Source organism: Spermophilus citellus (assembly GCF_964194105.1).
Source record: "Spermophilus citellus genome assembly, chromosome: 6".
NCBI classification, from domain to species: Eukaryota; Metazoa; Chordata; class Mammalia; order Rodentia; family Sciuridae; genus Spermophilus; species Spermophilus citellus.
The window spans coordinates 3132297-3146121 of NC_138187.1; the positions used below are offsets into that span (position 1 = coordinate 3132297).

Genomic DNA, 13825 nt, shown 5'->3' on the forward strand with positions numbered 1-13825 from the left:
CTGATGTGTGGGTCACTTGCTGACATGGCAGGGTTTGTTAAGTGGTGGGATGAAAGCAGGTTCTATATTTTAGGTTGTGACATTTCAGTGTTGGGTCTCTGATGTCAAAATATAGTCTAAGACACCCTGGAGCCTGCACAGAGTTTCACAGGGAAGTCAGAAGCTCTGGAACCCAGCACGTCCACAGATTTAAGCCTGTGTACAGAGCACCCCGACTTCTGGCCTGCACCTTCCCCTGAGTTGTGTGTGCCCCTCTTTCAAGGCTCTGAACCTCAGACTATTCTGGCAGCCCAGGAACACTCCCCTGCCACCCCGAGAAGGGCCAATTACAAGTGACCTGATGCTGTGAGGTGTTAGTGGAGTGCTAGGATGTCACCACCTCTCACAGGGAGAAGCGGAGGAAGTGGGGAAACAGCACGGTCATTGTCAAAGGGATTTCGTACAAATGGAGTCAGCAAATTGCTTTAAAAAAATCAGCATGCAAACCTTTGGAACTCAAAGGGTCAGACTTCACACCATTAAATGTGCTGAGACCAACTCTTTAAGTGAAATGATGCAGAGTTTGGGGGTGGTCCTGCCTGTGGGGACAGAGAGGGCCAGGGACATTTTCCTAACCCTGTCCTTCCTCTCATTCTCTCACCAAAGACTCCAAATAGGGAGAGGAGCATTAGCAAGCTTTTTTACTGCTTCATTGACAACGGTGGCTGGTAACAGATGAGGGTCTATTTGTAAGCTCGGGCTTAATGTCTGCTTTTGAAGGTCCTGGCATGCTCAGCCAGCAATGGATGAGCTGTTAGGTCCTCCCTCGTTGGCCAAGAGCAACACACTGGCAAGATTTCCTAGTAATTATTTTGGTTATAATTTAGGCCTTAAAACCAAAAAAGAAAAAGGAAACAAAAAAAAGAAAGAAAGAAAGAAAGAAAGAAAAAGGAAAAAAAGAAATCTGGTATTAGTTAAGACACTCACCTATCTTGGCATTTAATCAAGTAATTCCATGCTAACAAAAGTACAAATGGATAGTTCTGAACCACATCAAAGCAAAAAGACAGGCGTCATTTTGATGGACATGTCATGCAACTATGCAGTTTCCATTGGTCAGTGTGCTGAATTCAAACCCAAAAAACTTTGTCTAAGTCCTGCTACTTGAGGTATGTTTTGAAGGAAAGGAAATGGAGGATCTTCAGCTAATAGAATGAAGATCCCCTTCTTATAAGACAAAGATAATTACACTTCTCAATGCCTCTGGCTTTATAGATGCAGCCTGTTAGGGCCTATGATATTCTTCAAAGATCCCCAATAATTCACAATTCAGTCTCTGCGAACCCAGATATAATGCGTTAAAAAAACATGGAAGTCACAAGTCTCTGTCCCTAATCTCCCCTGATCAGTATTTCACCATAAGAATACTGATTACACCATGAGGTTTTAATGTAGATTCATTCAACATAGTCTTATTTTTTCTGGACCATGTATTCTTAAAATCAGAAATAAAAGCATCAACGTTAGCAAAATAACTAATGTCTTTTTAGATGGCAGAGCCTGCAGGCTTCAGCTATACTCCAAAGGTCTATGATCTTTCTTTCTTTCACTAAACTTTTCTAGAGTGACCAACTGCAGCATGTGAAGAAGGGGGGAAAAAAAGGATATTGAGACTTGGATGGATGCATCAAGAAGTAGCAATGTTTTTTTTACCTGCAGAGGTGTTACAAGAAATTTCATCTGCTGCAACGAAGACGAACTGATTTCTGGAAGAGAAGATAAGATTCACAATACTGCTCGCTCAGGGGGGAATGTGCTCTCTGCCAGTTGGTTCGATGTGGACAGATGCGGGCAGGGAAGGGTGCTGCGTGGGAATGTAATGGACCTCGGACTCGAGAGCTTGGAAAGACTGTGGAACAGGCATGCGGGACCTCTTACACCAGCTCATGGGGGTGTCAGAGTGTGGGTCATGTTCAAGCTGTGGCGTCAGAGTATTAATACTGTGTGTTACCAAACGTCATGCCAGGGTGGGCTCTAAGGCCAGAGCAGCTAGAACTGTGCTTCTGTGGATGTTTATGCTAAAAGGAGATTACAATTAATATATACATATATATGTGCATACACACATATATATGCTCTCTATTAGGAAAAGAGTATACTGCAGCTAGCTAGCATCATCACCAAATTCCAGACTTCATTATTATGGTAGACTAGCAAAATTTTTCTTTTTAAAAAAAAAGGAAAGAAAAAGACATGCTCTCATTCTAGAAGAGAATGTTATATGGTGCCAGGTCGTGGGTAATAATTTCCTCACCAAACTGGGCTTGTTATATAAAGAACATGAGAGAACTCATCAATTGAGATAAGCCCTGTCTTTCCAAATTACTTTTAATGATGCAATATTGGAAAGAAAACAAAAATAGAAAATGCTATTTTACTTTGATTTAGCAAATCCAGAAAGATGATAAAACTCTCTTAAGATGCTTCCAACTGTGACAGTTCCACAGTGTAAACATGTTCTAATTCAGAGGTGGTGTTTATTTCTCTAGAAATAAGAACATATATGTCAGGAAGATTATAATGATCCAGTGAGACTGACTAGGGCCTTAAATGCCTCAAAAGACAATATCCGGGTTCCCATTTCTTACCTTTTACTGTGCATATGGCTGAGGAATCAAGATAAATGCAGTTTTTGTTGGTTTTAATATGATTGGTTTTGTTCAGATGTTTCTGTGTTCAAAAACCATCTAAGGATTGAGCATTTCTTAAAACATCTTAAGAAAGTTTTACTGTTGCATGAGGCACACCCTAGAATATCAACAGAGCTACCATTTGAATATTCCCTAGAATTTTTACATTCAGCTGAAAATTCTCTAACAATAAAACCTAAAAAACAAACAAACAAACAAACAAACAAATAAAAAACCACACAGGCTTGGAGAAGGGTATTTCTTTGACATAACAAAAATCAAAATTAAGTTAACATCTCACCTCCTTTTAAGACAACAAAAGTTAATCTCATTGGATTTTTGCTCTTTTTTTGTTCTGACATAAACTTTTTGAATCTCATGATTATTTGAGGAGGAATACAAGTGGTGTCTTTAAAAATGAAGGAGGTGTTTCAGTTGCAGACTTGTTTCCACTTACCCATGTTTGACTTAAGGGACATTAAGACACAGGCACCCTTAACAACAGGCATGATATTTTTAGGGTGCACTTGATGGGCATCTAGAAGGACCTCTATTTACACAAAATTCACAGGAGCACTCCCATAACCAAGCATGGTGGCTGGTTTATCCAAAGGGGTAGGCTCTTTGGAATGGGCGTTCACATACCCACAAGGGAGGGGTTTAGTTCATTAGGTAGCACTATCCAACTCACATTCCCTAACTCTAGAAGACCTGGAAAGCTGTTTCTCTTCTGCCTGGTCCCTAAGGAACTCTTCGTGGTGTAAAGCCATTCGGAGGCACCCCATGCAGATTCAAAATGGTGATTCCAGGAGAATCCTTCAAAAATGCAACCTACAAGTATCAGCAAAAAAATCAGACCTTTTTCTTTATCTTTTGTTCCAGAATTTTATGAAATATGGTGGTGTCCTTAAAATACTCTTCTTATACCCATTATACACTCCAAAAGAATTACCTTTCCCTCCCTCCCTCCCTCCCTTCCTCCCTTCCTTCCTTCCTATCTTCCTTCCTTCTTCCTCCACTTTGGCTAACCTATGTCTTTTGATTTTTTTCCCCCTCACAGAGTTCTTATGATTCCCAAAAGGAAGTTTTTAAACAAAGTGAGTCACTTCTCCTTTGATAACTCACTCTCTTCAAAACAGTTGGCTTAGGTGATTTCTGATGATGAAATAAAATCAATCCTAAAGCATAAAGATATTATTAAAAATTGAACTTAAAGAATACGCCATGGCTTGGCACAGTGGTGTGCACCTGTCCTCCTGACTACTCTGGAGGCTGAGGTGGGAGGACCTCTTGAGCCCAGGAGTTCAGGTCTAGCCTGGGCAATGTAGTGAGACAGTGTCTCAGAAAAAGAAAAAAGGAGCTGTGGACCTTGCAATAATACCAAAAAAGTTATTGACATTTCAATGGTACTATCTGGATGCCTCAATGTTATACTATTTTGTTTTATTTTAAAGTCACACCAACAATTCCATTACATCCCAGGAAAGTCACCATAGAGCGACGGACATGGGCCTCTCTGCAGAGCTCACTGACCCAATGAAGTCAGTTTATGAGATGCCCACCCTATAAACTATGCTTTCATCAATTGATTATGGAGTGATCAATGGAAGGGGTTGGAGGGGCTCAGATGATGGGCTACAAGGGCAGGATTCACGTCAGCAGCTGTATCTACTATGCTCTGCTGTTGCTATGCATGGTTCTGCTTCTCCCACCTTGGCCTTGAAGACCCATGCTCTATTGAGGTGGCCCACAAATGGATCATCTGTGATGGAGGGGTCTGTGAAACCACTCACCCCAAACCACCAGAAAGACATGAGCCAAGCTTAACTGCATCACTGAGAAGTCGGCTGTCCCCAGACAAGTTCTGGGAAAGTCAAATGACCAGAGCAGTGCAGGTGTGTGCTCTGCAGAGTGGGGCCAGGGTCTGCCTCCCTCTGACAACCCTAGTTTCTCCTCACTCTCAACCCAGACCCAAGGATTTAAGCAAACTGGTTTATTCCTTGGTCATAGAGGATAAAGTCTGGTTGGTAGTTCTCCACTCCGGTTGCACATCATAAACACTTCTAAGGATGTCTGGTAACCAGGCTACACCTGAGCCTGATTGAACGGGAGTCTCTGTAAATAGGTCTCAGGTGCTGGCAATTTCTAAGCACTCACAGGTAACTCAGGTGCAGCTGCTTCTGAGAGCTACTTGGGTGGCTGAAGAACTCTCACTTTGGCTGCTGCTTAGAGTCCCAGGGAGAGGTTGCGAGTGCTCCCAATGGGGCTCTGGCTTACTTGATCTGGGGTGGGTTCTGAAGACTGTTCTGAAGGCATCCTACTGTGTGCACTGTGGCACCATGGCAGAGTGGCGGGGAGCTGAAGCCCAGAAGCCCTTACCAGTATGGCCTCATTTTGCAGCTTCTATCTGGTTACCATGCCAACATCCAGGGCATCCCTGGGCTGCACAAGATGCAGCCATGGGAACTTGCAGCTGTACCAGGGAGTTCACTGATGCCTTCTGAGATGATGAACTCCAAATCTCACTCTGGAGGGAAGCTGGCCTCCAGTAGCTATCAGATCACTTTCTCCACGTTTGATTGCTGACGTCTCCCTCGTATTTCAGCCCCTCCTGTGGATTTACTCAAGGTCATCTCTCTGTGGGTCTTTCCATATTTCCTTCTAGGCCTGCCTATAATACTACCTTCACCAATTCTTTCACCCCAACTTCCTTTCTAAGTTCTATTGGTCTTACTTACCCCAGGATTTCTCAACCTTCCCTAAAGATAAAAAAAAAAAATACCTGGAAAATTTCTGAATTTTGACCTTGACCACCTAAGTCAGAATTTTTATGAGAGTGGTCTGGTAATACTAGCATTGTGTTGGAACCCAGGCCTGGCTGTTGACCAGCTCAAGGGAACACCATCCTCCTTGTGTTCCAAGCAACAGGTGAGGAGAGGAAATCTTGACTCCAGTTACATATTTTCATGGTGGAAAAGGCTGGGAAACTTTGCTGAGAAAGGTTTCCTGCAGGTTCACTCCCTCCCTTTAAGTTCTAAAGCCCACCTCTCCTAGGGAAGGCTTCATGGGAGAAGGCAGGGTTACTACTTTTACAAAAAATAAATCAAATGGTAAATTACTGGATCCCAAGGAGAATGCTACATTTTTCTTGCCCTTTGGGAATATCAACTCCAAGGGCTACTGCCTAACATTAATGGTACAACTGTCTCTGACAGAAGGTTGCTAAGAGTCATATCAAGGTTAGTAACTCATTTAATCTTATCAGCCCAGTACTTCTCTCAGCCTTGGAGGTGAGGAAACTGGGGTGTATGGTGTGGGCACGCTGCTACTCATGGGGGTGAGATAGGAAGATGGTCACGTGGCTCAAGACGTCACCTCTCATGCATTCTCTAAGGTTCTTCCAGGGGCGCTCACAATGGTGTCTCTAACTCTTGTTCTGAATCCTCAGCTTCTTGAGACAAAAGAAGAGAGTGTTTGGATTCCTCTTTGGGTCTGATATAATCGAGGTTTCAGAGAAATCATTATGAATATATTCCGCTTAGCAATGCCTCGAGATGAAGGAGTGACAAGTGGCATGCTCTTTCTTTTTATTATATCTCCAGACTTCCTTTTTATTTTAAGGTGGTTTTCATAGCTCCACCATCTAGACTTTAGATCTGACTCACTGGCAGGATATTTAAATCAGTCCTGGGGATTGCCATAGATCATCTTCATTCCTCACTTCTCTTCTTGGGCTAAATCTCATGGCTTTGCAATTTTCTTTCTTCTAAAAATCACCCATGGCTGAATTCTAAGAGTCATATCAAAATAGTGGCCAGTCTGTACAGCCGGAGGGGATCTGAGAAGCCAGCTATCAGGGAAAGAGGGAGCTTCTGACACCCCCATCAAAGAATAGTGACTTTAAGTTTTATTGTTATTCTTTGGCCTCTTAATCTCATTATATCACTATTATTACACAAAACTCAGGGATGATATCATTCATAGCAAGACTCTTCTTGGAGCAAATACTATGAATATTGAATCTCTCCCTTTTTTTTTTCTGTCTCTGATGTATATTTAAAAATCCTTCAAGGACATCTACCAGAAAATCCCACAGACTGAGAAGCTGGTCTTCCGGCTTGACAAATGGCTTCTAGGATGCCCCAAGACAGGAGAGGGGTGAAGTCAAGTTCATCCTACCTGCTGGTTCTGGAATTCCTGTGGGCGATAAGGCAGAGGTCTCCAGTCTAGACTGCCCAGGTGAAATTTTTTTTTTAATAAAAGTTTTTTTTTTTTTAAATGAAATACTGAGGACCAGGACTGCTTCCCAATCATTCAAGTCAGAATCTCGGAAAGTCACTCCCATGCTGGCGGCTGTGCGGGCAACAGCCCTCAGGTGACTCTAATCCTCAGCCAGCACAGAGCACTCAGGTCTCACTGTGCAAAAACTTCTCTGAACATCTGTGTTCTGCCTCTGCAGGACATAGGAAGTTGTATCTTTGGGGTTTAAAGTCAATATCACTCACGTAGATGTCAGCATTTTGCAATTATTATTTTGATACTTTCAGTGTACTATTTAATGTTATTTATGATTAGTAATCACTTTATAACTACGCTCAAAAAACGCTTCCTTTTATACATGTAAAAACTAAGGTGGAAATTCAAAATAATCAGGTTATCTTGATGTTCTTCTTAAAAAGTTGCTGGAAGGGCCACCATGGAGTCCAGCCACGTGCTTTCTTGACATTGAACATAACATGCAAAAATAAGGTGCTCCAGCTCACATTCCTGTTGATGACCTCACCAAGTGGTTGACTGCATCTTTCATTCAACCTTGTTCATTCAACCTCGGGTGGAGGAGAAGGGTGTGCTGCACACCGGGCACGGAGCAGAGCCTAAGGCCTGGGCAGCTGTGCTCACAGCCTTCGAATTGCATTGGAAGATCTGCAGTGGGTTTTCCTGTCTGGAAGTCAATAATCTAATGCATATTTCAGTTTTGTCACTGAAAAGGGGGGATTTACTTGCTTGTGATCAGTTTTCACATCCAGTTCCGAAATTCTATTTCAGAAGGGTACAGATCTCAATCAGATTCACATCTGTCCTACCCTGTTGTTGCTTTCATTTACACTTCATTCCTGTGGTTATTTTCTTTTAGTACCAGATCATACATACTTCAATAAACTGCGGCAAACGGTAGAGTGAGATGAGGTATAAACAGACAAGCAAGCGATAAACAGATTAACTAGAAGGCTCTAGAAGGACCTGTACTGATTCAATTTCTAAAAGGGGGGATACATTAAAATATACTTAAAAACGTTCCATTTAGACACAGTTCCTTTTGCTAACATTGCATTCATAAAAATACCTCCATGGAAAGGAGAGAAGGATGATGAGCCTGTCCTTAATGAGAAAATTCTCCCATCAAGCTCTGGGTTGGAGAAATTCAGATGTAAGGACATCTCTGTCAGATGGAGACCCTTTTGTTACTTCAGTCCCTCGAACATCCAACATCCTCCCTGTCGCCACTGTATTTCTATTTTAGGCTCAGGTGGAATGGGGGTAAGAGCAAATCCAGAAGCCATGCCCTGTAGCTACAAGCTGTCTTCCACTCGCAAAATCATTTCACCTTTTTGGGTCTTGGTTTACTCATTTGGAAAATGGGGATTAAAAATAGTATACACCCAGTACAGCCTTTTGGAACAAATTTAATGAGAAAAAAAAATTAATGTAAAGTCACCTTATTGGAGGAACATTGGCATTGATATTTCTGACTGTGTAGACTCATGAAAAGTATCAACTCTTCTCTCCCCACCCAAAGAACAGGGCAGGCAACTGGCTTTACAAAAACCTAAAGCAGGGATGGATTAGGGGCTGGGTTTACCCTGAGAGCCCTAAGCATTTTCAGTACGGAGCTGATGCCTCTCGGGCAGCTTGATCTGTCCCCTGTGCAAGAAGAGCAAGTTCAAGGAGAAAAAAGAACCTGGAGGGTAGGCTATTTGAGATCATGGACCCCTCTACCTCTTCCACCCTACCTGTTTTTACCTTTTTTAGCTAAAAGGTCAAAATTTCAAAGCAAAACCCAAAACAAGTTTATTGAGTAAAATTTCATTCCATCTCATCAAACATGTTTGCATGAGGAAACTTGTTGGGGACTCAAGAGCAAAACTAAAGGCCCCCTTAGCTTAGGATGCTGGTCATCCTCATCGTAATGTGCTGTGTGCTGTGGGTCAGGCTGTACCTGAAGGGCTCTGTTGAGGCCACAGGGAATTCACAACCACTCAGTGGGGCAACCATCACCCACCAGCCTCACTTAAAGAGAAGGTGGTCAAAGACGGACTAGTTTAAATAGCTTGCCCCTATGATCTCATGTAGTAAGCAGCTCTACTGAGACTCGACCCTGCTTTAAATCTAAATCTGTGACCAAAGTCTGTGCCTAGTAGTAAAGATTTGCTAGAGGGCACAAGTCAGAGAGCAGTACAAGGAGCAAGAAAGATCCCATTTCTATCCTGACACAGACAGGTACTGTCCTGCTCAGGTTCCCAAAGTGCTAGTGTCACTGTGGGTAGTGTTAGGGTTACAATCTCTAAGTGTTATCTTAGAGATTGCCACCTCTAAAAATGACTCACACTTTTAAATGAATGCAATTTACTTGCTATTCCCCCTATGTATCCAATGCTTGCAAAGCCTCATTCACACTTTTTGGACACCTGCCAATCAAATTGGGTTATGATACCATTGGCACCACCTCCTTTAGTTTTAATGTTCACTCTCATCTTCTCTAAATCTAATTAGTATGATGCAGATGAGGAAACCGAGGTCCAATAATGTTAACAGAAACCAGGTGGGATTTTTCTAGGTCACATTTTATATGAATGTGAGTCTGTTATGCAATCATTGACAAGATTTAAGGATAGGGTCACTTTCTCTACCCATTGAGCTTTGGGGTGAAGAATATGATTAACTATGGCCATAGGCTAAAGGAAAAAATCAAACAGAATAAATTTCGAGGGAAGCCAAACCTTTGACAGCTAGCTCATCCAAGAAGGGAGAGCAGGGAGGAGATGGTAAGTGGTCAGTGGGGACCACTGGTGAAGGTCAAGGGAAGGGTGCTACACTTCTACAAGGACAGGCCAGAGCATCTCAGTCTGGATGATTAAGATGATGAAGGGAGAAGGGTGTTTGCCTTTGTTATGTTTAAGCACCTCAAAAATCTATTAATCTGTTGAAACAATCACACATTAGAGTGCAACCAAAATGAGCCCAGAAACAATAACAAAATCGACTAGTCCCTCTCGATGGAGAGACACACTCTCTAGTTCTCACTCCTCAAACTCTTGTCTCCCCTGAGAACGGCCCCTGCTCCAAATGCTCTGTATGTTAATTAAATATGAAATGCACTATAGTTTTGAGGAGAATCTAATTCTAGAGGAATCCATCACTGTGCTCCACACCAGGGAGAAAACCATAAGAAGTCATTTATTTCTGTCGAATGACTGTGCACAAACTCATGCTGCACATAAATATGGAAGTAAAATAGCGGCCACCTAGAAACAGAAATCGGTTCTTCTGGGAACAAAAAAAATCAACTTGTGTTCATTAGCACCGAATCAGAACTTGCTTTGATCACCTTCAAGGGAAGAGTTAAGACGTTCAGAGAAAAGTTCCAATCTTACCGCCCCCCCCCAAAAAAATAACATCTATCGTATATCAAAAAACAAACAAACAAAAAAACCAAAACACCAACAACCAGCAAATGAAGAATCACAAAAAAAAGGAAAGAAAGAAAACAAGGTAAAGAAGTGGCGGGTTTGATTTTTATCACCACATCCACAAATGTTTCCTGAGCTAGGAAGCCTGTCTCCTGGGTCTTCCCTCCTTCTGCTTTACTGGGTCACTGCCTTCTCTGAAGTACCTTCTTTATTTGCATGGAAATGGCTCCTCCGGAGACCTTGGAGAGCACCTTCCCACCAGGGGCTTCTGATCTACCTCTGGAAAGCACAGGGGGTGGCTCAGCTGCCTCTGAACCTTCACAGCTGAAGGGCCCTGGGGGTGCTACTGCAAGTACAGGCTCTATTTGCTTTTCTGTGGCCCATCAAGTCAATGATCTGCAGCCTGGAAAGTGTGTAATTAGGCCATGACATGACCAAAGGAGTGTCCCACCTTGTCTTGTCACCGGCAAAAATGTCTCCCCACGTGGCCGGGCCAGCTATGGTCCATTGGACTTGGAATTGCCCTGAATGCCTCCCCAGCCCCTTGTTGGTCCAGTCTGTGGACGATTAGAGCAGTGCCCCCCCAAAACCTGCCCGCCCGCACCTTTTTTTTTAACTGCTCATTACATATTCACTGAGACACTGTTACAGATGAAGGGCCAAAGCCAATTGATTCTTGAAACAAAGATTTGAGCACTTTCTCTTTTTATGTGTGTGTCTGATGTTTGCCAATGAAAAATCAGAGTCATTCCGGAAATAGACTTCTCAGGAACAGCCGCATGGATTCTCACCACTCAGAGTTTGGTGTCTGTGGCCTCCAGGGACAAAAGCCACAGCCATGTCACCAGGGAGGGCTGTATGTTCCCTCTTCTATGACACTTCAGAACCAGCCAGAAGGAACCCAGTGGCTTCAGTGGCAAAATGGAGGAATGGAGGACTGCTCAGGATGAAACGCAGTTACCTTAGTGATGGTAAATTTTTCTTATTTTTGCCTTGAGAATGCCCAGTTGGAACCATTTAAAAAGGAGCCCTGTCTTCTCTATCGTCTCTTTCATTAGGGAAGTTGAGTCGGCTTGGCATGGGAGCCTCCTAATGGGCATCTCCCAGGGACTGTCTCTCTCTCTCTGGCTGCCCGAGCACTGCCTGGGATAATTAGCTTTGCTTTTTCTTCTCAAGGACCCTGAACCACTGAGGAAGCAACTGAATCTGATGAGAAAGTGAACTTTAAGCAAAAAAGGGAAAAGGATGATTTGTAGGACTCTATGTGCATGCCTATGTATGGATGTTCAATCTTGAGTTCCAACAACAAGCTGGACATAGGTTCATAGGCACTTGGGAAAGAAAGAAAAGTGTCAGGGGACTCACTTATGCCACATTCCTATTACAAGATGACAGAGCATCTTTTATTTTATTTTTATTGCAAAACCAAGAAAGCTCATCAGGATGAGTGAAGATAACAGAAAAGAGAAAAAACTAAAAATGATAACTTCAACACCGCACTCTCAGACAAGGGGCAGAGGACTATTGACGACTACCATGTTTTGACTCAACAGTCCAGAATCTAACTTCAAAGTAGCTTCCCCCGGTCCCTTATCTCAGCTGCAAGGGACCACGAGGTCCCCAGACACCTCCGTGCACTGCACCGTCTGTCCCTGTTGGCCTGGGAATGCTGTCCTCGCCTCCACCAGGCTCTGCGGTGCTCTCACTCTATTTTTCCAAGAGTAGCTCTCTCAAAATAAAGAGCCCGGCATCAAGGGGCCAATACTCATTTGGCCAAACAAGGATGTTAAAAGTAAAATTGGATATTTAAAAAAAAAAAAAAAAAGGTCCCACTTACTACTACCACCCTCATTTGCTAAATGGAGGGCCATTTTTAGCGGCCAGGGAGAAGAAGACTGGATAAAACCTGTGTGTTCCCCTGAAGCCAGAGCTGAGGACCCCGCCACGTTCTGCAAGTTCTTCTCTGTCTTGGTTAATAGCAAATGCACCACCGTGGCCATTGCTAGGTCTGGGAGATCCTGCTTTGGCTAAGCAATTCCACCCAGCTTTCCCCGGGCACACCACAGAGATCAGGCACCAGTTCTGCTCCTGCCGCACACGAGAACGGCTTCCACCTCATCCCACTGGGCTCGCATCCGAGGCCTGGGGAGACACTGGACACTGCCCGGCTCTCTGGTTTGCACTGCCTGCCCTTACCAAAGCTTCCACATTATCCATACATCAAACTTTCTGGGTTCTACCTTATGGCAAAAAAGGTAAAATCATCAAATCCGGAAAGTGCAACACATTTTTTTTTTAAGTAATCTTTCTATAAAGAAAAAGGCCCTTCGTGGGTAAATTAAAATCCCATTGGGGATGCTCATATGCTTTATATACTGATGCCTCCCTACGGTTTATTATATGTCATTGGATAAGGACTCCACATAGAATGGCGTATCATTTTCAATGCAGCCTGTCTGTTTTAACAACAGCATTTCTCTATTACTTAATCTAAGTCCAGAAAAAACAACAACAACAACAACAAAAAAAAAAAAAAACAGTAACACTCCTAAAATAGAGAGGAAGTAGACTGTGTGGATGGAAATCAGTTCAAACCCCTTTACTACTTCGGTTCAGCGTGGACTGAGGTTCTACAGAAAGGTCACGTTGGTTCTATTTACTGTAATTTAGCTTATGATGAAGTGCTATGAGAAGACACTGTTTTCCTTTCTCATTTTTCCTCTGTCTCCTTCCTTCTTCCCCTCCTTCTGCTCAGCCACCCACCACCTGTGCACTGATCTCTCTCTTTCTAGGTACCTCCCTACATCTAACCATCTGTTTACATAAGGCGTCTATCTATGTCATTGGAATAATTTTAAATAGGAGTAGCCCAAATCCTCCCTGATCCCAAAGATATGCCTACTTATATCTATTGAGTTCAAGAAAGAAATACTAATCTATTTCACTCTGAAATAGAATGTTTTATGGAATGTTTTATTCATGGGTTATGAGCATCAGATTTAAATGATGTTCTAGCGTGTGCCTTACATGTCTGCCTGAACTTGAAAGGCCCTCCCTTTCTTGCATTAAGGTTTACCTAGATGCACTCATAAGTCCCTGTGAGGCCCCCCAGTATAGGTGTGGGTGCAGGGAGTGAGGTCCTTGATACCGGGTATTTCCTTGGGTTCCTCTTAGGGTGAGCTATACACAATTGCTCAGAGCTAGTTCCCAGGGTATCTTCTAAAGCTGTCTCGACAATGAGACTTTCAGGTCTTGAAAAACAAAGAACCAAAAAAAAAAAAAAAGAGGGATAAAATAAAACAACCCCAATCCTGTGACTGGCAATCTCCTTCACTCAGCCTAGGGTCACCGTCACCGTGTGGCCTGGTGCTCTGACAGGAGGTCAAAGGCTTCCTGGCATTCAGGACTCTTCAAAGGAAATGCATGTTTTAAGTGAAGGAAGAAAATGGCTCCTGGTAACTCTGAGTG

The 13825-nt window shown here is 43.0% G+C and overlaps 1 protein-coding gene across 17 annotated transcripts in view; it reads right to left on the reverse strand.

Annotated features, from left to right (window-relative positions):
* Positions 1-13825, reverse strand: part of RBFOX1 (RNA binding fox-1 homolog 1) — a 328470-nt gene that overhangs the window by 15589 nt on the left and 299056 nt on the right. For 7 of the 17 annotated variants that reach the window (XM_081297345.1, XM_081297359.1, XM_081297354.1 and 4 more), the window contains one exon: positions 1693-1745. The exons of 8 other annotated variants lie outside the window; for them this stretch is intronic. In XM_081297345.1, the coding sequence (XP_081153471.1) occupies positions 1693-1745 (53 nt within the window). Of the gene's footprint in view, positions 1-665; positions 869-1692; positions 1746-13825 lie in introns of those variants that run through there. 2 more of the 17 variants (XM_081297349.1, XM_081297346.1) reach the window with 1 other exon arrangement.